Source organism: Capra hircus, chromosome 13 (genome assembly GCF_001704415.2).
Source record: "Capra hircus breed San Clemente chromosome 13, ASM170441v1, whole genome shotgun sequence".
NCBI lineage: Eukaryota > Metazoa > Chordata > Mammalia > Artiodactyla > Bovidae > Capra > Capra hircus.
Window position 1 is genome coordinate 75,641,600 of NC_030820.1, and position 25,108 is coordinate 75,666,707.

General features: G+C 39.3%; 1 protein-coding gene across 3 annotated transcripts in view; it reads left to right on the forward strand.

Annotated features, from left to right (window-relative positions):
- The window catches only part of NCOA3 (nuclear receptor coactivator 3), a 128,071-nt gene that overhangs the window by 84,575 nt on the left and 18,388 nt on the right, over nt 1-25,108 (forward strand). For all 3 annotated transcript variants that reach the window (XM_018057987.1, XM_018057988.1, XM_018057989.1), the window contains 12 exons: nt 11,987-12,091; nt 13,012-13,184; nt 13,838-13,938; nt 15,371-15,545; nt 15,971-16,159; nt 16,292-16,393; nt 16,880-17,020; nt 17,766-17,913; nt 18,873-19,264; nt 19,433-20,301; nt 21,234-21,369; nt 22,326-22,520. In XM_018057987.1, the coding sequence (XP_017913476.1) occupies nt 12,006-12,091; nt 13,012-13,184; nt 13,838-13,938; nt 15,371-15,545; nt 15,971-16,159; nt 16,292-16,393; nt 16,880-17,020; nt 17,766-17,913; nt 18,873-19,264; nt 19,433-20,301; nt 21,234-21,369; nt 22,326-22,520 (2,707 nt within the window). In that variant the 5' untranslated portion in view covers nt 11,987-12,005. The remainder of the gene's footprint in view (nt 1-11,986; nt 12,092-13,011; nt 13,185-13,837; nt 13,939-15,370; nt 15,546-15,970; nt 16,160-16,291; nt 16,394-16,879; nt 17,021-17,765; nt 17,914-18,872; nt 19,265-19,432; nt 20,302-21,233; nt 21,370-22,325; nt 22,521-25,108) is intronic.

Consider the following 25,108-nt stretch of genomic DNA (forward strand, 5'->3'; position numbering starts at 1 on the left):
TATTTGAGTGATGATCTTTTCATCCTGTTCCTCAGTAGTTCATAGTCTCGCTTGCTGCAGATTTCTTCCCTTGAACAGTCATGACCTTGAGGTGCAGCTTCTTAGCTTCACATAGCATAGTAGGTATATTTCGGAGGAGAATAGAAGGCAGTTGAAGTTTGGTTTTTTTCAGCCATGCTACCACTACACAACTCTCCAACAGGTAAATGATATTAGGAGTGCATTCTTATTTTCTTTTTGGACTTTGGTACATATGCTCTCATTCACTGTTTAAGAGAGAACTTCTGTCATCAGACATACAACTTCTAGGCATAAGGAAACATTAATTAAAAAAATAGGATTCTTTTGAATTTAAGGTTATTTAGTCTAGGAGTGGAATTATAATCACTGAAGAGTAACTGTGCTGTGAAGTCAGAAAAAGAAAAAAGACAATGGAAACAGCAAGGACTGAGTGCAGACTAACTGTAGCCTGCATGATGGCCCATTCAGGAAGTCTTATGAGTCAGACTTGCCATGTCATGTTGCTCAAGTAAGAGACCATCTGCCCCAACGTCTTTTCTTTTAGAGAAGGAAATCTGGCTAGGATGTTTTTCCCGTGATACCTTATTTTCTCTTTTTCTACCTTCAGTATCTGTTTTTGGAAAATTAATTCAAAGTGTTTCATCATCTTATATTTCCCTATTGTTAATTTTTGAGATGTTAGTCTTATAGGGAAACTCAGTGTAGCTTCTCTATATTCTTGATATTGGTGGACAGAGCTAACTTCAGGACCGCAGGGGGAGGTGTCTTGGTACTTCAAGCTTTTTGGCTCTGCAAGCACTGCCATTTGATCAGTGTCTGCCTTGCAGTTGACCCATGGTCATTGTCCCCTGTATCATTCATTCATTACTTGACTAGTGCTGCTTCTACAGCAGCTTTGCTCTCAGTCGTTTGGTTGCCAGGTGACTAATGGCATCATTTCTTCAGTTTTAGCATTTCTTAAAAAAAATTTTTTTTAAAATTATTTTTGGCTGTGCTATGTCTTTTCCTGCTTTGCAGGATTTTCTCTAGTTGCCATGAGCAGGGGCTACTCATCATTGCATTGGGCGGGCTTCTCACTTGTGGCTTCTCTTGTTACTGAGCTCAGACTCCAGGGCACACAGACCTCAGTAGTTGCGGCCTGTGGGCTGGGTAGCTGTGGCTCCCGAGCTCTGGAGCACGGAGGCTCAGTAGTTGTGGCTCACTGGGTTAGTTGCTCCATGGCCTGTGGGATCTTCCTGCATCAGGGATCAAGCCCATGTCTCCTGCGTTGGCAGGTGGATTCTTTGCCATTGAGCCACCAGGGAAGCCCTTAGTTTTAACATTTCTTAAAATAGCTTTTCTTCTCTTAGATAGATAGCCTGGAATAGGAGAGAATGAGGTACATGCTGTGATCATCTCTCCTTTATATCTTTATTGCTTATTAATTAAATTTATATCAGATTTTATTTCTGCTCTGTGCACACACCCCTCCAACTCCCCACTGCTTATCTTAATCCAGAGCTTTACTGCTTAGCTCAAGGAGGTTGAACACTTTCTTCTTCCTTCCTTCCTTTCTTTTCTGCTTATATTTTCATTATGTGCCAGGGGACAGCCTTAGGTATAAATAATACTTTTGATGTCGAGCTATGTAAGTCTGTCAAAGGAAAAATAAAACCACAAATCCAGAAATACAGAGAGGCCTTAAAAAAAACCCCAGCAATCTTTGCTTTACCGGGAACCTTTGAAGGTACTTGAATAACCTCTTCAGAATCTTCTAAAGGTGCCTGCTTACTCTTTAATTACACTTATTTATCTTAAGGACATAGACATCTATGACAGTAGTTTTATTCTATCTTTATGGTTTTATGTTAGCTAAATAACTGCCATTCACCACACTATTTCAGTGGGAAAATATTTTGAATTCCAGTCAGTTATCTGTACACTGAAGATAGCCTGAATAGTTCTGGCTAATTCATTTGTCTGAAGCTTTTTAATTTGTTGTTGTATGGATATTTGTAATGATTTGTTTTTCAAATAAGAACAAAATTGACGTTGCTGAACGTACATCTTTGTTCTTGGTATGGTGTACCTTGAAGGGTTCACCATTTTGCCCTATTCCAGTTGCTTGCTTTGTATTGGTTTTCATTCTCACAATAAACATAAGAATATGGAAGATGTGATTATTCCCAGTTTTTACAAGCGATCAGCTTTTTTATAGGTGACAAAAGTCTGAGTCCAGCAAAGCCCTCCTGTCTTTTTATTGTATCACAGTACGTCAGCTGAAGAATTCAAACCCTTGAGTTTTATTTTGATAGATATCTTGAAGCCACCATATTTTTTTTGGAATGGAAATATCTAAGTGAAAAATGACATGTCGGAAAAAAGCAAAACTGTTTTACAAGGTATTTAGCCCCGTCCCCCTAGTATTCTCTGCATTTTAGGAATATTGTGGTTGGTCAGAAGTATAGCTGATGGGAAGGAAAGAAAGAGGAGAACTGAAGTTGGAAAGAGGAACACAGGGAATGGTGGTATTAGAAGTGAAAAGAGAGGGAGTTTGTGATAAGATAGTCTCTACACGTTTTTATAATGGTTTAGAGCTGATAGTATAGAAAGTGGAGACAAATGTGGCTAAGGTGTAGTATTGAAAATAAAGTATGAAAAATGCGTTAGAATAAAGGAGGGAATAGCTTTAAAATTTATTTAATTAATTTACTTTTGGGTGTGTTGGGTCTTCGTTGATGGCAGGCTTTCTCTCGTTGCAGGGAGTGGGGGCTGCCCTCTGTTGGTTCTTGGGCTTCTCCCTGCAATGGCTTCTCTTACTGTGGAGCCCAGGCTCTGGGTGGGGGCTTCAGTACCTGCAGCTCATGGGCTCCAGAGCACAGACTCAGCAGTGGTGCAGCATGTGGAATCTTCCCAGACCAGGGGTTCAGCCTGTGCCCCCTGCATTGGCAGGGGGGCTCTTATCCATGGTGCCACCAGGGAAGTCCCGGGACAGCTTTTTCTAATTGGATAATTGGGAATGGTTTCACCAAAGGTGATAGTCATTTGATCCTGAAGGATGACTAAAAGTGTTTCAGTATTGTAGATAAGAGAGGGATAGAGGGGGACATCTAAGGAGAAATAAGTTACTTAAGGGTTAAATACAAATAGTAGCTGTTTTCATGAATATCTTTTGTCAGAATCTTTTTCTTTTTAGGCCACTTGGGTGGTGGAGGTGGTGGTGAGGAAGAAATACAACTAGATAGTATGTTGTTTAGAAATGGAATAATTTATTATTATTAATAATAATATAATAATGAATCAGGTTTATGAAGTTCAAGCTTATGTCTCATTCCTGTGAATGAGGGTGATTCAGCATGTTAAATTGTTGGAGTCACTCTAACCTTTAAAGCAACTAAAGAATTACCCAGCTAGTTAGTATGCTGTCAGGAGAGGGTAATTTGATTTCAGTGGAATTGGCTTGCTTAACTCCCTCTGCACAGTGTATATGTGTGAACTTCATCTCTGTTGCTCATGTAGAGGTTGAGAAGTCTCTTGGCAACAAGCTTCCAGTTGCATCTAGCACCTGCCTTGGCTAATTGGTATGCCCAGTTCTGGTACTAGAACCTCTGGGGAGTTTGTGTTTGAGTTCAGCTTCATCAGGCTTAAACCAGAGCATCAGTGTAAAGGGGCTGTGGGGTCAGCTGTTGATTGACAAGGAAGAGGCAAGCAGTACAGCGAGAGAAGAGAGAATGAAACCTCATGGGTGAAATAGCTGTTACTTCATGTTTGGATGTTTCTCACCTCAACTTATATATTAAAAGTAAGATATTTTATTGCTCTCTGCTGGCCCCTTTCCAAATCTGCAGGCATTAATAACTAAAGATAAAGGAAGAGAATTGACCAGGACCTGAGATTTATACTGTTTTGTGGCAGATGTTCACACCAAGGTAGTTTATTGTTGATACAGTTTATGCTTTTCCCCTGTTTTTAGAAAACTGTAGGCTAGTAGGTTTCCTGTCAGTTGTGCCTTCATTTTAATACTTACCAAATTATGTTGTTATAATTGTAAGTTTTCCTATTCTGGTTGCCTGAGAGTTCTAATAGTCCGGCTCTTTGCGACCCCATGGACTGCAGGCTCCTCCATCTATGGGATTTACCAGGCTCCTCCATCTGTGGGATTTTCCAGGCAAGAGTACTGGAGGGGGTTGCCATTTCCTTCTCCAGAGGATCTTCCCAACTCAGGGATTGAACCCGGGTCTCCCGCATCGCAGGTGGACGCTTTACCCTCTAAGCCACCAGGGAAGCTTGTTCTAATAGTGGGTGGTGTCGTTTATCTCTTATTTCCTGTACCAGAATGGTCTGGGCATGCAAATGTTTGAACAGAAATGGAATTAGATTTTAAAAATGGATTGCATTAGGTGATTTTTAGTGCATCCTACTAAACATACCAGGTTCTCAACAACAAAATAAAAGGATGTTGCAAGTTAGTTTTTATTTGGGCCCCCAACCCCCGACTTTCAGCTCTTATCCTCTATACCAAGATTCAGTTAAAACGTAAAGGTAGGAGATAATCACTGGTGAGGAAATGTCCATAGTGGCTCCATGTTTATGGACTTACCTCCTCCTCTGCTTTTTCTTGTCCCCTAAACACATGCATTTTATTTTGTTTCCTTTCTTTGCTCCATGGTGCTGTTTCTCTTGGAGCTGCACAAAAGACTGAAATAAAACCTCTAATTTTGTATTTTAGAAAATATATTCTTGTAGGATTAAGCCTAACTGGTGATGACTGTCTGTATACTATATTTGAGTAAGAGTGTCAATTTGGAACTTATATTTTGTGTAGCGTGTTTATGTACAGATGTCTCATAAATCTTTCCCAAGGGTAATTTTTTTCTAATTGGCTTAATCAGTCTGTATTTTTATATAATGTTTCAAGCAGTTTTCAATAAATAATTCAAATTCACAGTTGTATGAAGATTTTCTTAAGTTACTGAGATTCTCAGGAGACTCCCGGAAATACTCCCTAATTGACATATTTAATCATACCTTGTATAATATGTCAGACAGACAAGCCTGATAAATAAACCAGATTATTGGTGGGATAGTCAGAAGTACTTAGCCCTAGCGTTTAATCTTGGGAAACCCAAGAATGAAAATACTTGACAGGTTATTTTGGTTATAGTTGGGGCTTCCCAGGTGGCTCAGACGGTAAAGCATCTGCCTGCAGTGTGGGAGACCTAGGTTCAATCCCTGGATCGGGAAGATCCCCTGGAGAAAGAAATGACAACTCACTCCAGTACCCTTGCCTGGAAAATTCAGTGGACGGAGGAGCCTGGTAGGCTACAGTCCATGGGATTGCTAAGAGTCAGACATGACTGAGTGACTTCACTTTATTTCTTTTTCTTTCTTTTGGTTATAGTTAATGCTTTTCTGAACTAAGCATTTTTCCTTGCCATGTGAGCCACTAACTGTTAGTATCAAGTAGAAATAAGGGTCATGGGTAGTAGAGGGCCATTTATTTGGTGACTGAAGAATAGTGGTTGATTTTTAGAGGCTTGAGGGAAATAGCAGCATTAGTACCTGCTGAGCTGGAGCACCTCATTGCCTCTGACCCTAATACTGCATGTCCTTAAACCCTCATGTAACAGCTTCTCAGTGTTCTTACTGATGAGCTGAGAAATTCTCCAGTTAACTTGTTAGCAGAGATGGTGTGATTCAACAGTGTGATTGGTTAAATTTTTTTTGGAGTGAGGGATGAAATGCCCAAGGACCATCTGATACATATTTTTTTGATTATAAAATTCTAAAAATATTATAATCCCAGCTCTGCCATCTAGTATCTGTGATCTAGATGCTGTTTTATCTATAAAATGGGAGTAATACATACTTTGGAGAATTGTGAGAAATTATACCAAATATGTGATATGCCTAGCATTGTACTGCCACAAAAGTTGTTTCCTTCCTCCTCCCTTATTGATTTAGGAAAATGAAATATTTTAGTTGGTCTCTGTCCCATTGGAGATTTACTGGATAACGTACCTCCTTGGGCCTCCCTGGTGGCTCAGCTGGTAAAGAATCCGTCTGCAGTGTGGGAGACCTGGGTTCGATCCCTGGTTTGCAAAGATCCCCTGGAGAAGGGAAAGGCTACCCACTCCAGTATTGTGACCTGGAGATTTCCATGGACTGTGTAGTCCATGGGGTCGCAAAGAGCTGGACACGACTGGGTGACTTTACCTCAGTTTCACTTTACCTCCTTACGTTTTGGCTTCTTGTGGCTTTTCTTAGGTGCCGCCCGCCCCCCGCCCCAATAACTTCTTGCTCACCTAATGGATACTAGCATTGTTGATTGACACTGCTTCCTTTTGGACATGGAGTACTTCCTGTATCTTTGACTGTCTGGATAGTTTGTTCTACATAATCAAGTTTTTCCCTCCTGTCTTAACTGTGAATAACCAAAAGGAAAGATAGTAATGCTACTAAGCCACATGTCATCCTTTTCGTGGCTTTTGAGCTGGCAGATACAATTCTTTGTTGCTTTTAAAGAACATTCCTTTTCTACCAGTTTGTTGTACTCTGTGTATATAAACTTAAACCTGTACCACAGCTTGGTTGTATCGTATAGAAAGGCCTGTAGTATTTATAGAGGAATTTTATCCAGTTGCTGCAAGATTTTTGCTTGTTTTAAATCTGATTTATCATGAATCTACTTATGACTTTTCCAAATAATACAGAAATAGGTAACATTATATTTTGAGAACATTGAAAGTTATTATAAATTTCTAGTATTCTGTATTGAAACAGTTGCATAGAATATTTTGCTTAAATGTCATTTTAAAGTGTACACTGTCATATTAATGTATTTAAGTAGTATAGCATAGAACTTTTAAGTAGAAACATTTCATATAAGGAAAATAATTGTAAAAATGACTCAAGGATCTAGACAGTTGAGTTTACATTGAAAGATAGAATACATTTTGGGCCTTTGAATCTGATTCAATGAAAAGTGTTTTGCTCTAGTCTTTCATTACTGTAGGGTCAGGGATGTGAAAAGCCTTCTGTGATTGGATTGTATTCTACCTGGAAGTGTGGTTGAGGTGTTACTCCAGTTTAACTGGCAGCTGGGGAACATCTACATTCACAACTTCAAAACATACTATGAACCTCACTGTTGGATAAGAGTGCAGGTTGTGTGGGAGTAGGGCAGGTATGTTTTGTGGTCCTGATTTCTTTTCAGCTCAGCTGTGTGGATGATAGTCTTATCTGTCGGGGATCAGAATTTAGAAGGAGCTCAGTATCTTGCCTGGAGAATCCCACGGACGGAGAAGTCTAGTAGGTTACAGTCCACGGGGTTGCAAAGAGTCGGACACGGCTGAGCGACTTCACCTTCAGTATCAATAGACTGTCCCGATGTGAGAGGTGCTGGGGAACGCTTGTGCTGAATTATTTCCCCTTTGAATATGGATTTTACCAACTCTGTATATTCTTCAGACTAGATGGGCTATAATTTAAGATGTAAAAATGTAGGCTGTACAGTTACTGATCTGTGTTTCTTAACTTTTCTGGGGAGCGGAAATTAATCTACTCGTTGGCCTGGTGCATGTTCCATTTCCCCCTCCCACCCTAATTCTTGATGAGAGACTGAAGATGGTCTAGAGCTAGTGTGTATATGCTGCATATGCCACAAAGGAGTAACTTACAAAGCTAGACACTCTGTCCCCCCAGGTGAATATAGTCTGAGTGTGGCTCCACCAGTGAGAGGTAGACAACAGGCCTGGCAAGTAAAACAAATGCTTTTTATAGTTTTTTGTGTTCAGAAATAAGATTAATACCAAATGAATAGGAAATGGTGCATGAAGGGTTTGTTGTAGTCATCTGTTTTTAGGAATTATTGTATTATTGAATATGTGGAAACTTGTTTTCTGGGACTGAAATACTTCTGTTTGTTACTTCTCATGTTGAACATTCTCTTTAGTTGGGTGACATTTAAAGATACATTTATTCTGCTTTAATTTTTTTGTTATACAGTATTTTGTCATTCAGACTTGTGTATCATGTGGTCTTTTAGGCACTGTATAGTGAAGGTAGTACCAAGGTTTATCTCTAAGTAAGAGCTAGAAAAAAATATCTGTCAGTCTTGTTTCTAAAAAATGAAATTTGAAAATTATTTTATATCTTAAATAGCTATACCTTCATGTTTGAATAAACACCAGTACTGTGGTTTTAAATTAAAATCGTGCTCTGGTACATTTTTGGATAATTATCTATGTTACTAGAGATCATGGGACTCTGTGAAAGAGTAAACTCCGTAATAGGTAGACTGCAGTCATATACATGTTATAGCTTGTTCTGTTAGATCAAGAGAAGGAGAGCCACGTGTGTATTTGGACATAGTTCCTCAGTCGTGTCGGACTCTTCACGACCCCCATGGACAGGCTCCTCTGTCCATGGAATTCTTCAAGCAAGAGTACTGGAGTGGGTTGCAGTTTGCTTCGCCAGGGTATCTTCCTGACCCAGGGATCAAACCCTGGTCTCCTGCATTGCAGGCAGATTCCTTACTGTGAGCCACTAGGGAAGCCCATATTTGGATACAGTTGAAATATTTAGGTTTCTTTTATATGTACATAAACATTATCTTTACATGAATGATATGTGCACCTGTGTAGTTTACATGATAGTTGTGGTTACTGACTTCTTTCATACTAAGATTTTCATGGTTTTGAGTCTCTAGTGATACAATTATTGTCTCTAAAAATTCATTTTGGTAACATCCTATATCAGCCAAACAAGTAACAATTTAGAAAGTTTAATCTTAAACTTTTTTGTAGATCAGAATGGAGGAAAATCTAAAATACGACTGCAGGTGTTGAATGTTCCATTTACTCAGTACTTTTTGAGGCATACTTATTGATCACCTGTTACATGCTAGGCACCTTAAGCTCTACTGGAGATCCAGCTTATGTGTAACAGCAAAGTTAGGAAATAGTACAAAGAATATAGAATAAATTATGTCTTTCAAGTTAAAGAAATGCTGTTATTCACTAAAGAGTTTGTTAATTTTGAGGATTCAGCTTGTGTTTAACATCAAAGTAAGGAAATAATATCTAAAATTTGGAGTATAATTTTTTAAATTCTATTTTTAAAATAAATGCTATTATTCACTGGATGGTTGGCCACACAGTTTAAAAGTAACCTGTGAACGAAACAAAAATATAAAGGTAATTGTATTGAGACATAGCTAGTTATTCTATTTCTGTTCTTTAAGGAATCACTTTCTTAAAATATGAAAATTGGAAGTCAAAGCTGAACATGCATTTAACTTTATTATGAAATAATTTTAAACTTAAAGTTGCAAGAAAAAGAATAGTACAAAGAATTAAAAAAATTTTTCCCAGCTGAGATTCACCCAGTGTCAACAGTTTGCTAGCCTCCTTTCTAGGCTCTTCTTCCCCTCCCTTTCTCCCTCTTCTCCTGTTCCTTTCTCTGTCACTCACTCACTTATAAGTATGTAAACCCTCCCTCCAACCATTGGAGGGTCCTTTGTGTACATAATGGCCTTTTTGTCCTAAATACTAAGAATAGGGATAGTTTCTTAAATAACCACAGGACAGAAATCAACTTCAGTAAATTTAACATTGGTAAAATACTGTTATCTGTTGTCCATATTCTAAATTGTCAGTAGATCTAATAATGTATAGCATTTTCCCTGTCTAGAGTGCAGGATTCAATATAGGATCAAATATTGCATTGAATTATTGTTTCTCTTTAGCTTTCTTTAATCTAGAATACTTAAAGACTTTGTCTTTTATGACATTGTCATTTTTGAAGAATATAGTATCGTGGCATTGTGGGATCTGGTTACCCTGTAAAATCATAACGTTGAGCCATTATTTAAGTTCTTTTCTCTCCTTTATTTTAACTTATGTTGTGAGGAAAAAACACCAAGTTCTTGAAACATAACAGCTATTCAGCCATTGTTTTTTTAACCAAAATTATTGGTAGAATAAATTTTTTGCTAGCGTTTAATTCATACCTAGGACGTCTGTAAAGATGATAATGTAATCTAAAACTCTGATTTTGTTTTTTCTGAAGCTGAATATGTTAAGTTTCTTGTGTGAAATTTTGCTTCCCTGTTGATTTGTCTCTCTTCCTGGCAGGATTGTGCCACCTAGTGGAAGTTTATGTCCTTCTGTGTAGGTCTCAAACTGTGGATAGACTGCAAGATGTGTTTTAACAAATTAAGAGAAAGTAGCTTGGCATGTTTGAGCTTCTCTGTTGTCTTGGAATTCTTTATAACAGCGTCTTCATAAACAAGAGTTTAGGACAAATAAATTTCTTGTTGAGTGAAGGCTTAGTTCAGTTCAGTTCAGTCGCTCAGTCGTGTCTGACTCTTTGCGACCCCATGAACTGCAGCATGCCAGGCCTCCCTGTCCATCACCAACTCCTGGAGTTTACCCAAACTCATGTCCATTGAGTCGGTGATGCCATCTAACCATATCATCCACTGTCGTCCCCTTCTCCTCCTGCCTTCAATCTTACCCAACATCAGGCTCTTTTCAAATGAATCAGCTCTTTGCATCAAGTGGCCAAAATATTGGAGTTTCAGCTTCAACATCAGTCCTTCCAATGAACACCCAGGACTGATCTCCTTTAGGATGTACTGGTTGGATCTTCTTGCAGTCCAAGGGACTCTCAAGAGTCTTCTCCAACACCACAGTTCAAAAGCATTAATTCTTCTGTGCTCAGCTTTCTTTATAGTCCAACTCTCACATCCATACATGACCACAGGAAAAACCATAGCCTTGACTAGATGGACTTTGGTGACAAAGTAATGTCTCTGCTTTTTAATTTGCTGTCTAGATTGATCATAACTTTCCTTCCAAGGAGTAAGTGTTTTTAATTTCATAGCTGCAATCACCATCTGCAGTTATTTTGGAGCCCAGAAAAATAAAGTCTGCCACTGTTTCCACGGTTTCCCCATCTATTTACCATGAAGTGATGGCACTGGATGCCATGATCTTAGTTTTCTGAATGTTTAGTTTTAAGCCAACTTTTTCACTCCTATTTCACTTCCATCAAGAGGCTCTTTAGTTCTTCTTCCCTTTCTACCATAAGGATGGTGTCATCTGCATATCTGAGGTTATTGATATTTCTCCCGGAAATCTTGATTCCAGCTTGTGCTTCATCCAGCCCAGCATTTCTTATGATGTACTCTGCATATAAGTTAAATGTGCTAAAATTATGAGCTACTGAGTATTTCTTTTTCCAACAAGAAATACCCTTATTTTTTTAGAAATACCTATTTTTTAAGGTATTTTAAAAATACCTTATTTAAAAAAATACATTGTTTTTATCAATGCAACTTTAATCAAGGCATATTTCCTTTCCACCAGTTAATATTAAAATAGTTGTTGCTCTGTGGATCTTGTAAAAATCCTCCCACCTGGATTTTTCTTGTTACACATCTACTTTGTAAGCAGAATGTATTGGATCTTACATATTATTTACGGAGTCTCAGCTTATTTTTAAGTAGCGGAAGAAAAACACATTGGATGATGAATGCTAAAGAAATGTTCTACAGGAAAAAAACCACTACTTTGAAAATAGCTTGAAAATAATTTTGAGATTTATCATTCAAAGACTTTTTACCAGTTGGCCAGATAGATCTTATTTGTATATAAGTATAATTTAGTATTTTATCAATTGGAGAGTTGACAGTCTCTTTTTCTTATTAGATATGAAAAAGATGCCTTGTTCCTTGTGAGATATTCAGTATACACATTACTTGGTCTTGAGAAACGTTTGTCCCAGGGTTGGACATTCTGTCTAATTAGTGGAGTATAAACTCTTGAGGTCTTTAGAACAGTTGTGTACTGTAAAGAATATTGAGACTTAGCCATTTAAGGAAAGTAGTCCTGAATTACAAAGTGCAGCCATTCAAGCATGTTATGCTTTTATTGGAGTCATGGATATTTTACAGTGTTTTTATCTTATTATTCTCTTTTAGTTGCTAATGTATATTCACGATGAGTGGGTTAGGAGAAAACGCTTTGGATCAACTGGCCCCTGATTCACGAAAACGCAAGTTGCCATGTGATCCTCCAGGGCAAGGGTAAGCAATTTATTTCCTGATACTTCACCAAGATCACCTCCCCTTGTCTTTATTTGTTTGGGTTGAAGATAACATTTCAGCTTTCTGTTATTTGCTTTCTCTGGTTAGATTTTTTATTGTTTATGTGTTTAAATATATACTAACTGTGACACTGTAAGAAGCTTTTCTCAATGGAGGATGTAGGAGTTACAAATAGATAAGATTATTACAAGTAAGATAAGATTGTTACAAGTAAGAATCTTTAGTATCCTTTAAGAACATGTTATAAGTTGATATTTTGGCATTTGTGAGGTTTTATCATTCTTTTCCTGAGTGAAGTTAGAAGTTTTAAAAATAGAAATGAAATACTGCATTTTACCCAGTGATACTTCATAGCTTTTTTCGTATTTGCCAAGGTCAGTATCACTTAAATTTCACTCTCAGGGTTGCAAAATAAAAAACAATCTTATTGGGAGAGGGGTTCAGGGTTGGGAACTCATGTACACCTGTGGTGGATTCATGTCAATGTATGGCAAAACCAATACAGTATTGTAAAGTAAAAAAATTAAATTTAAATTAAAAAAAAACCTACAAAATCTTATCAATATAATTGATGAGACCTTATTATTAATAAGTAGTTATTGCTGTTTAATTATTTGTTAATTTTACTGTCTCTTTGTGGTAAAGACTATCCCCATTTTCCAGAGGATGAAGTGAAGCTAACTGACTAAGCCCACCAGGCTAACAGCAGGTGGACTTGAATTTAGGTTTGCACAGATTTCAACTGTATTATACTAGGTCTCCAAGACATTGTTTTGGGAGTCTCTGTGGGTTGAATTTACTTTGCTAGAATATGGATGTAATAGTATTGTGTAGGTACTGATTCTGCTCAAAGCTCGTTTGTGACTGATATATTTATGGTGTTTTCCCCCCATTTCCAGCCTTGCCTGCAGTGGTGAAAAGTGGAGACGGGAGCAGGAGAGTAAATATATTGAAGAATTGGCTGAACTAATATCTGCTAATCTTAGTGATATTGACAATTTCAATGTCAAACCAGATAAATGTGCGATTTTAAAAGAAACAGTAAGACAGATACGTCAAATAAAAGAGCAAGGTAATACAAAGTACGAAAACACTCAGGTCTTTTAGCAGGAACTTGTTAACTGGGTTCACATTTGTCTTTTGCTTCGTTGTTGCTTAGATGGGAACTGCTATTCCTTGAGGGCTAGTATCCCCTGTGGGGCTCGATAGTTAGGTTAGTTTGACCAGTGGACCAGCCTGGAATGCGGGAGGCCTGGGTTCGATCCCTGGGTCGGGAAGATCCCCTGGAGAAGGAAATGGCAACCCACTCCAGTACTCTTGCCTGGAGAATCCCATGGAGGGAGGAGCCTGGTAGGCTACAGTCCATAGGGTCGCAAAGAGTCGGACACGACTGAGTGACTTCACCTCACCTCAGGACATAGTCACCAGAACTGGAAGGAGGCCAAGGCTGCTCACCCTGTTATTTGTTAGTTCCCTTTCAGGAAGCAGTGAAATAGTGCTTTTAGTAGGAAAAGAAAATCTAGAGTATCTTCTGTGCTCCTGGGTAACTCAGAAGTTTAATTTTAACCCTTAAAAATTGTAGCATCATTTTCTTATCAGAAAACATTGTTTACACGCACATGCGCATCGGTCTGTGTGCCTCTTTGTTCTGGGAACAGTGTGAACGTGCATTTAGACTGTAACTGATACATATGCTATTTGTAGTACTGCCTTATGTCTTTTCAGGAAAAGCTATTTCCAGTGATGATGATGTTCAGAAAGCTGATGTATCTTCCACAGGACAAGGAGTTATTGATAAAGACTCCTTAGGACCACTCTTACTTCAGGCAAGTACAAGGTTTTAGTTCTAAAGTAAGTGGTGTTGAATTAAAAAAAAAAGATAAAATTTTGGGTAGGATATGGGAGCAACAAGAAAATGTTTCTTTTCATGAGATAGAACTCAGTATTCTGAATATGATTATAAAATGTTCTTAGGTTTAAAATATATGTAACTCATGAGGTCCTATGTACCCATCCCTGCTATGCATTTGGGCATATTTTTTTTAATTGACTTTTTTGGTGCATTTTTCCATAACTGATAGTATGGTGCTATAATTTCATATTTTGGAGGAATTTTTAAGACTTTAGATATTTTTTGTAAGTAGTTGTCTTTAATAGATCTAGTTAACCTGTTGTACTTTACAGAAGATTTCTCTTACTTTAAGTGATGGCTAGAAGCCCTTTGTTAAAGCTCACTTATCAGATAATTTTGTTCCAGTTGGTTTGTTCCAACTACTTTTTAGTGTATGAGTTCAGTTCCTCTTTGTAAATTCTCACTACAGAGTGCTCTAGTTCCTATAGTTTGACTTGATACCAAATGGAAAGGGGGGAAGCATTCAGGGTGATTTTTTTTTTTTTTTAATTTTTAAAAACTCCTTTGAAGAAGTAGTTCTTCAAAAATTAGATTATAAATTAATTCGAATTTCGTCTTTGCTGTCATCTTTTCAAATCATCTGTATTTTTCCTGCTGCTGCTACTGCTGCTAAGTCACGTCAGTCGTGTCTGACTCTGTGCGACCCCACAGACGGCAGCCCAACAGGCTCCTCTGTCCCTGGGATTCTTTAGGCAAGAATACTGCAGTGGGTTGCCATTTCCTTCTCCAGTGCATGAAAGTGAAAAGTGAAGTGAAATTGCTCAGTGTCTGACTTTTAGCGACCCCATGGACTGCAGCCTACCAGGCTCCTCCATCCATGGGATTCTCCAGGCAAGAATACTGGAGTGGGGTGCCAACCCTTTATTGATGTTGCTAATGTTAATAGACATGATAGCTGATAGTTGTTAAATCAACAGTTTTTTTTCAAATTCTCTTTAGTACTAAGGCTGCCATAACAAAATGCCACAGGCTGAGTGGCTTAAATAATAGAAATTTATTTTTTACAGTTCTGGAGGCTGGAAGCCCAAGATCAAGGTGTTGGCAGTCTTGGTTTCTCCTGAGACCTCTCTCCTTGACTTGTAGATGGCTGCCTTCTCCTTGTGTCTTCACGTGGCCTTTTCTCTGGGTGTGTGCGTTTCTCGTGTCTGTCTCTCTTCTCATTAGAACACTAGTCCTGTTGGATTAGAGCCCTACTCTTATGACCTCACTAAACTTTAATTACCTCCTAAAAGGCCCTATCTCCAGATAGAGTCACATTGAGCTTTAGGGCTTCAACATATGAACTGTGGTTGGGGAGGGGATACAGTTCAGTCCATAATAGCCAGTGTTAACATATCCCACTTCAGGCATTGGACGGCTTCCTATTTGTGGTGAATCGTGAAGGAAACATTGTATTTGTGTCAGAAAATGTCACCCAGTACCTGCAATATAAGCAAGAGGACCTGGTTAATACAAGTGTCTACAATATATTGCATGAAGACGATAGAAAGGATTTTCTTAAAAACTTACCAAAATCTACAGGTAAGTTTTTAAAGTATATTTTCCAAGTAAGTTAAAAAAATTTTTTTTTCTTAATCATTTCTTAGAAAGTTGAATATACTTTTCAAAGTCAAGTGATGACTCTATAGAACAGGGAAAGCTGTAAATAGCAAAATTTTCAAATATGAATTTAAAATGTGGTTTACATTTCATGGGTCTAAGATATACAGTGAGTTACAAAATATGTGAGATACCTGTTGAATTTGAAATTGAAGTTATTCCAGTGTTTTACATATTGTCTCTTTGAAATGTATTGTACTGTGGAAGATGTATGATGAGAAAATATATACAGCTCAAATTCCTTTTTTCTTATTGGCAAATAGTTGATTTATAGCTTAAATTCTTGATAATAGTCATAGACTGAATTGCCAGCCTTCACAAAACTCCTTTCTATTTGTTTCCTAAAGTTAATGGAGTTACCTGGACAAATGAGACCCAGAGACAAAAAAGCCATACATTTAACTGCCGTATGTTGATGAAAATACCGCATGACATTCTGGAAGACATAAACACCAGTCCTGAAATGCGCCAGAGATACGAGACGATGCAGTGCTTTGCCCTGTCCCAGCCGCGGGCTATGATGGAGGAAGGCGAAGGTGAGAGCCATCACTTGCCCACGATGTTTTCTCAGGCAGTAGCAGCCAGACTTGTTTAATTCTTCCCACTGAATCCCACGTTCTTACTTGCCTATTAAATAGATGCATCAAAGGTTAACTTTTCTGTTGTAGACTTGCAGTCCTGTATGATCTGTGTGGCACGCCGCATTGCCACTGGAGAAAGAGCATTTCCATCAAGTCCTGAGAGCTTTATCACTAGACACGATCTTTCAGGTAGAAACTGTGCATGTGTACATTTTGTTCATTTTGGAAATTTTTATAAGTTAACTTTTTACAGCCTGTTGTGTGTGCCCACGCCCACTGTCATGAATACTTTGCATGGATTATTTCTGGTGTTTGTTATACAACCCTGAGAGAGATTCACTAAAACCGTAGGCATTTGAGTTGGGTGTGTTTGACATTTCAAACCCCTCAAATAAATTAACAACAAAACAAGGTAGAGGTACCTGGCTTTCTCTCCAAATTGCATTTCACATCAGAAGCCAGTATTTCTTTTCTGTAACTTCAAACTCATTTTTCATAAACACTTTTCAGAAATTTGGGTAATTTAATGAGAATTACTGGGAGTAATTCTTGACCTGAGCATGAATTTTAATTTTGGTCTGCCCTTTTGCCTGTGAGAGTAAAGAATGAAAGCCATTGTAGTTAAATAAGGCACAATGATGAAATTAAACACAGTGGCAATTTTCTGTTTAATAGGGAAAGTTATTACTATAGACACCAATTCACTGAGATCCTCCATGAGACCTGGCTTTGAAGACATAATCCGAAGGTGTATCCAGAGATTTTTTAGTCTTAATGATGGGCAGTCATGGTCCCAGAAACGTCACTATCAAGAAGGTAAGGAATTTGGAGGTTGATTCTTGATCTCATTTGTCATCATGTTTGGGTGGCAATGGCATCCCATTCCAGTGCTCTTGCCTGGAAAATCCCATGGACAGAGGAGCCTGGTAGGCTGCAGTCCATGGGGTCGCTAGGAGTCGGACACGACTGAGCAACTTCACTTTCACTTTTCACTTTAATGCATTGGAGAAGGAAATGGCAACCCACTCCAGTGTTCTTGCCTGGAGAATCCCAGGGACGAGGGAGCCTGGTGGGCTGCCGTCTCTGGGGTCACACAGAGTCGGACATGACTGAAGTGACTTAGCAGTATCAGTTGGGTACTGTAGAGCCTTAAGAGAGTGAGTGAGTGAGTGAGAGTGTGTGTGTGTGTGTGTGTGTGTGTGTGTATGTGTGTGTAGAGCCTTAAGAGTGTGTGTGTGTGTGTGTAGAGCTTTAAGAGTGTGTGTGTGTGTGTGTAGAGCCTTAAGAGTGTGTGTGTGTGTGTGTGTGTGTGTGTAGAGCCTTAAGAGTGTGTGTGTGTGTGTGTGTGTGTGTGTGTGTGTGACAGTAGTTGTTTTCGTCTGTGTAGGGGAGGAAAATGATTGTTGAACATTGTTATTTTAGCCTGTTCCTAATTTTGGTGAGATTCAGCCTTTTGCTGGATTTTGAGGATGTTGGACTTACATGTTTACTTTCTTTTGTCCCCTGTATGTGTGTGTTTTGCCAATTGTATTTGTGACTAATAGGATATTTTCCCCAACAGCTTATATCCATGGCCATGCAGAAACCCCACTGTATCGATTCTCTTTGGCTGATGGCACTATAGTGACTGCACAAACAAAAAGCAAACTCTTCCGAAATCCTGTAACAAATGACCGTCATGGCTTTGTCTCAACCCACTTTCTTCAGAGGTAATGGTTGATTACTGTGAGTTCTCGTGTTAAATGCAGCAGTATTCTCAAGATGCTCTATTATTAATGTAAAAAGGGAGAAAAATTAATGAGGAAAATAGGTTGTTGGGTTTGCTCAAGTGCACTTAGATTCCTGTAGTATGATGTTTATTTTTTTAAGGTTACATTTCTATGTGAGAGTGAGGATTTGTTCATTAAGTAATTAATTCCTGGGAAAGCTGGAGGATAGGAAGGCTAATGGGTAAAAGAATAAAATCTGACTATCTGTGTTACTTTTCATTTCTAATGATACATTACATTACTTTTAAGAATGAAATTTAAAATTTGGAGGTAGACTTCAAGAAGAAATGGTTACTGTTACTATTGCTAACTAAATGAGCAACACATGAAGAAGCAGGAGGATATTAACCCATAAATTATTTTGAGTAATTTGTAGGCACCTCCAGGTTAACCCCTCAGTATAGGGGAATTGCAGAGAATTGCATAGGGAAAAGCCCCATCGAGATTCCAGCTAATGTAACTTTGGGTCCTTTATGGTGCTCTCATGGTGTCACTTGTTTAGATTCTGTGGCTTATTAAAATGTATGTTATTAGATTAATGACTGATCAATATTTAGATTGTTATGGTCACTAGGTATGGGAATGATACTCAAGAAGTTAAGTTTCTAGGACTCCTCATCTTTTTTTGTTTTTAAATCAGACTCAGGCTTTTAACACATGCCTGTAATTAAAACATTTCAATTCATTTGGCTGTTTCGGGCCTCAGTTGTGGCTCGTGGGCTCAGTAGTTGCTGCGTACAGGCTTGGTAGCCCCATGCCGTGGGGGCTCTTAGTTCCCCAGCCGCAGGCTGGACTGGCTCCGCCTGCACTGGGAGGCAGAGCCTTCTTCGTTGGTCTACCAGGGGAGTCCCCATGCCGGTGATTTTTTAGTAGGACTTTGATGTTCTGTTTCTTTGCAGGGAACAGAATGGGTATAGACCAAACCCGAATCCTGTTGGACAAGGCATTAGGCCTCCAGCAGCTGGATGCAACAGTTCAGTAGGCGGCATGAGTATGTCACCAAACCCAGGCTTACCGATGCTGAGCAGCAGGACTTATGGTGTAACTGATCCTGGCACTGCGGGGCAGATGAGTGGAGCCAGGTATGGGGCTTCCGGTAGCATAGGCTCTATGAACCCTGGGCCAGGCATGCAGTCACCATCTTCCTACCAGAACAGTACCTACGGTCTCAACATGAGTAGCCCTCCACACGGGAGCCCTGGTCTCAGCTCCAGCCAGCAGAATATCATGATTTCTCCTCGTAATCGAGGGAGTCCAAAGATGGCCTCACACCAGTTTTCTCCTGTCGCAGGTATTTGTGTTGCATTTTGTTTTATTTTTTAGTAATTCTTTTCTTTCCATACTGCTATAATTGTTGTTAATTTGTTTTAAAATAGAAACTTCCAACTGGCAAGTGGTGTTTGTTACAGCATATGATCGTTTATTTCTTTTCCTGACTTTTTTTTTTTTCCAAATCCAGGTGTGCACTCTCCCATGGGATCTTCTGGCAATGCCGTGAGTCACAGCTTTTCTAGCAGCTCTCTGAGTGCCCTTCAAGCTATCAGTGAGGGCGTGGGGACTTCTCTTTTATCTACACTGTCTTCGCCAGGTCCCAAATTGGATAATTCTCCCAATATGAATATAACTCAACCAAGTAAAGTGAACAGTCAGGATTCCAAGAGTCCCATAGGCTTGTATTGTGACCAGAATCCAGTGGAGAGTTCAATGTGTCAGTCAAATAGCAGAGATCACATTAACGACAAAGAAAGTAAGGAGAGCAGTGTGGAAGGGTCTGAGAATCAGCGGGCTCCTCTGGAAAGCAAAGGTCACAAAAAGTTGCTGCAGTTACTCACTTGTTCTTCTGATGACCGGGGTCATGCCTCCTTGACCAACTCCCCCCTGGACTCAGGTTGTAAGGACTCTTCCATTAGTGTCACCAGCCCCTCTGGCGTCTCCTCTTCCACCTCCGGAGGTGTATCCTCCACATCCAACATGCACGGGTCGCTGCTGCAAGAGAAGCACCGGATTTTGCACAAGTTGCTCCAGAATGGAAATTCACCAGCAGAAGTAGCCAAGATTACCGCCGAAGCCACTGGGAAAGACACTAGCAGTACGACGTCTTGTGTAGAAGGAAACGTCAAGCAGGAGCAACTCAGTCCTAAGAAAAAGGAAAGTAACGCTCTGCTTAGGTATCTGCTGGACAGGGACGATCCTAGTGACACACTCGCCAAAGAGCTCCAGCCCAAAGTGGAAGGTGTGGACAGTAAAATGAGTCAGTGCAGCAGCTCCACCATTCCGAGCTCGAGTCAAGAGAAAGATGCTAAAATTAAGACAGAAACAAATGAAGAGGTAACTTGTCTTCTGTATGTTCCAGCTTGATCCTTGTATTTCATCTTTTCTGTGTTTTAAAGGCAGTGGGTTATACACAAATTCTTACTTTGTTTTTTAGGTTTATTTAATGGAAGTTAATCTGAAACTGTCATTTTTTTGGTAACTCTTCTGAGCAGCAGTAAAGTATATTATGTAATTTAGAAATATCAGATGTGTACGCTTTCAAATGTGACTTCACCTCATTAGCTGCCAATTTGAAATTTTTCATGAAGGTTTTTGTTGGAATGAGCACATTAGGTCATTAAGTGTATAGAAGAAATGGGGAAAAATCCTTCTGAATTAAGGGAGATAATTTTTGATTTTTACCTAAAATCAAGTTTCATGTACATGATCACATTCTGTACAAACATTGCCCAGAGATGTTAATATGCAGAAATTTATGCAGACGTTAATATGAGAAAATTATGTCTTGGAGAAGTTCTACTGTTAGGATGTCTGTTTAATTTTTTTAGTGTTTCCCAAATGTACTGATCAAAAACCCTTTTAAAAGCATAGCCATGAATTTGTTGAACATCAGTTTGTCTTTATGTTGTCTTAATCATCTGTGTTTTCAGAAGTATGTGTAGCAGCAGACGTTGCTGTCAGCTCATGATTCTGACTAATGTTTGTTGGAAAATATCCTTTAGTTTGAGAATTAAATATCTAGAGTAAACTTTAAAATGCCCCTTTGAAAGCATTTCCAAACCTATCGATTTATCTCAGTATTTGAATCTGTATTTTACTTTTAAGGTAGACGTGTAGGGGTAGTCATAATCAGCCAGCCTCTACGTTGGGTATTACCATTTAGGGTAACTTGTATTTTACTAGTTCGCATTTCATTTCTTCTGATGAATATGTTTATACCTATGTATCTTGTAATGAACACAGGTTAATTAAAAAAATATTTTCAGGGATCCGGAGACTTGGATAATCTAGATGCTATTCTTGGTGATCTGACTAATTCTGACTTCTACAATAATTCCATATCCACAAGTGGTAGTAACCTGGGAACTAAGCCACAAATGTTTCAAGGAGCTAATTCTCTGGGTAAGAAAGAAGTAGATTTTATTCTTGCTGCCATTTGAACTTTCTTGCACACCTGTGTGTACTCTTACATTAAGACAAGGATCCAACTTTAAAACATATACTCTGCCTTAGTTTTTTTTTTTACTAATTTATAACATAGATGCTTTAAAAAGCTTTTTGTACAGTTTCCTATTTCTAATTAATATGAGGCCAGCAATCACGGAGCTTATAGGAAAACATTCTTTGGTTGCTACAGGTGAGTTGTAGGTACTAGGTCCCTACTAGTACCTTTGTTTGTCCTGGCCACAGAGAATCAGATTAAAAAGCAAATCAAAACCTGTCCTTTGATACTAATTTACTTTGGTGTTTGCTGGTTTCACCTAACTTTTCGCCTGTAGCTGAGTACTTCTGGATTCATCAGTGTAACAAGGATATCTTATATGTATCAATTGAAAAAGAGTAATCCCACAATTATCTGGAAAGGTGGTTATTCATTTTTAATGGCACTGTTTCCTCAACTGTAAAGCATAGATAGTTAGATCAATCTAATAGATTGGAATTATAGTCCTTATTTGACTAGAAGCAACTTATCTGGTTACATTTAAATGTAAAATTTTAAACTTTAAGTGTGCATACTGAGGAACTTCCAGAACCTTGAAACATTGGTAAAATCTTTACTATTTAATATAAAGTGAAGCTGAATGAGAATGACCATGTCAGGCTGTAGAAAAGTGCCCAATACTTCAGCCAACACCAGGACTCTTGTTTTCTTAACTTTATTTGAAATAGGAGGCCAATTTTCTTTATTCTTTTGAATTTCTTTTGGTGCTAAGTGTTTATTTTGTAAAAGAAGACAGTGTTCATTTTGGGAAGAAAGATATTCTTGGGTGGGTGGTATTGGTATTTATGTTCTGTTCTTAATTATGTACTGCACCATCAGAATATACTTACGCATCATGCTTCTGTGTTTCTAACAGGTTTGAGGAGTCCGCAGTCTGTGCAGTCTCTCCGTCCTCCGTATAACCGGGCAGTGTCTCTAGACAGTCCTGTTTCCGTTGGCTCAAGTCCTCCAGTAAAGAATATTGGTGCTTTCCCCATGTTAGCAAAGCAACCCATGCTGGGCGGCAATCCAAGAATGATGGATAATCAGGAAAATTATGGCTCAAATATGGGTATGTTATTTCTAATTAGTATCAGCTCAGTTCAGTTGCTCAGTTGTGTCTGACTCCTTGTGACCCCATGGACTGCAGCATACCAGGCTTCCCTGTCCATCACCAACTCCTAGAGCTTGCTCAAACTCATGTCCATTGCGTCAGTGATGCCATCCAACCATCTCATCCTCTGTCATCCCCTTCTCCTCCTGCCTTCAGTCTTTCCCAGCATCAGGGTCTAATTTAAATTTCTTTTGGGAAAAGCAAATTTAAAATACTTACAGCCACTCAGATAGATTTAAATGGATTTTTGAAGAACAGGAGCATGTTTCTCTCATGAGCATCCTTCACTTATTCTGTGTCTTGGTGATTTAAACTCTCGAGGAGGCTTTCTGTCCAAGACAGTTTGTTTTCTTTTTTGGCCTTGCCATGTGGCATGTGGAATTTTAGTTCCACAACCAGGTATTGAACCTGTGTCCCCTGCACTGGGGACATGGAGTCTTAACAATAAAGTGAGTTGTGAATTTTTTGATTTCCCAGTGTATAATAGTTAGGTTGCATTATACTGTAGTCTCGCTCTTTAAAAAAAAAAAAAAAATTGTATAGTTTTGGCTGTGCCGGGTCTTCGTTGCTGTGTGGACTTATCTCTGGCTTTGGTGAACAGGCACTAGTCTCTATTGTGGTGTGTGGGCTTCTCACGGTGGTGGCTTCAGCTGTGGCGGTGCACAGACTCTAGATACATGGACTTCAGTGCTTAACAGCTCCTAGGCTCTAGCGCACAGACTCAGTAGTTGTGGCCTATGGACTTAGCTGCTTCAAGGCATGTGGGATCTTCCTGGACCAGGTATTACACCAGGGATCCTCCTGAATTGGCAGGTGGACTCTTTACCATTGAGTCACCAGGGAAGCCTATACTGCAGTCTCTTAAGTGTTACGTCTAAAAAGAATGTTGGTGTTTGTGTCTAACTCTTTGCGACCCCATAGACTGTAGCATGGCAGGCCTCCCTGTCTTTCACCATCTCCCCAGATTGGCCCAAGTTCATGTCTATTGCATTGGTAATGCCATCCAGCCATCTCATCCTCTGATGCTGCCCTCTTCTCCTTCTGCCCTCAGTCTTTCCCAGCGTCAGGGACTTTTCCAATGAGTTGGCTATTCACATCAGATGACCAAAATACTGGAGCTTCAGCTTCAGCATCAGTCCTTCCAGTGAGCGTTCAGGGTTGATTTCCCTTAAGATTGACTGGTTTGATCTCCTTGCTTTCCAAGGGACTTTCAGGAGTCTTCTCCAGCAACACAGTCTAAGGCATCAGTTCTTTGGCGTTCTGCCTTCTTTATGGTCCAGCTCTCACAACTGTACGTGACCACTGGGAAGACCATAGCCTTGACTGTATGGACCTTTGTCAGCAGAGTAATGTCTCTGCTTTTCAACACATTGTCTTGGTTTGTCATAGCTTTCCTGCCAAGAAGCAGCTGTCTTCTTATTTCATGACTTCAGTCACCATCTGCAGTGATTTTTGGATCTCAAGAAGAGGGAATCTGTCACTGCTTCCGCCTTTTCCTCTTCTGTTTGCCTTGAGGTAATGGGGCCAGATGCTATGATCTTAGTCTTTTTAATATTTAGTTCTAAGCTGGCTCTTTCACTCTCCTCCTTTACCATCATCAAGAGTCTTTTCGCTTTCTGCCATCAGAGTGGTATCATCCGCATATCTGAGGTTGTTGATGTTTTTCCCGCCTATCTTGATTCCAGCTTGTAACTTATCCAGCCCAGCGTTTCCCATGATTTGCTCAGCATATAGGTTAAACAGACAGGGTGACAGCAGACAGTGCTGTTGTGCTCCTTTCTTAATCTTGAGCCAATCACTTGTTCCATACAGGGTTCTTACAGTTGCTTCTTGACCTGCATACAGGTTTCTCAGGAGACAGATAAGATAGTCTGGTATTTCCATCTCTTTAAGAGCTTTCCATGGTTTGTTATGATCTACACAAAGGCTTTAGCTTAGTCATTGAAACAGAGATAGATGTTTTTCTGGAATTCGCTAGCTTTCTCTATGGTCCAGCAAATGTTGGCAGTCTGATCTCTGGTTCCTCTTCCTTTTCTACCCAGCTTGGACTCCTAGAAGTTCTTGGTTAGCATAATGCAGAAGCCTAGCGTGCAAAATTTTAACCTTGACCTTACTAGCATGGGAGATGAGCGCAGTTGTCCGGTGATTAGCACATTCTTTAGTACTACCCTTCTTGGGAGTTGGGATGAGGATTGACCTTTTCCAGTCCTGTGGCTGCTGCTGGGTCTTCCAGATTTGCTGACATATTGAATGTAACACCTTGATGGCATGATCCTTCAGGGTTTTGAATAGCTCTACTGGAATTCCATTGCATCTGCTAGCTTTATTAACAGCAAGATTCCTAAGGCCTACTTGAGTTCAGTCTCGAGAATGTCTGATACTGGGTAACTGACCACACCATCATAGTAATCTGGTTCATTAAGATCTTTTTATGGTTCTTCTCTGTATTCTTTTCATCTCTGTCTCTTCCGTGTCTACTAGGTGTCTACCATTTCTGTTCTTTATTGTGCCTGTCTTTGGGCAAAATGTTCCCTTGATATTTCCAG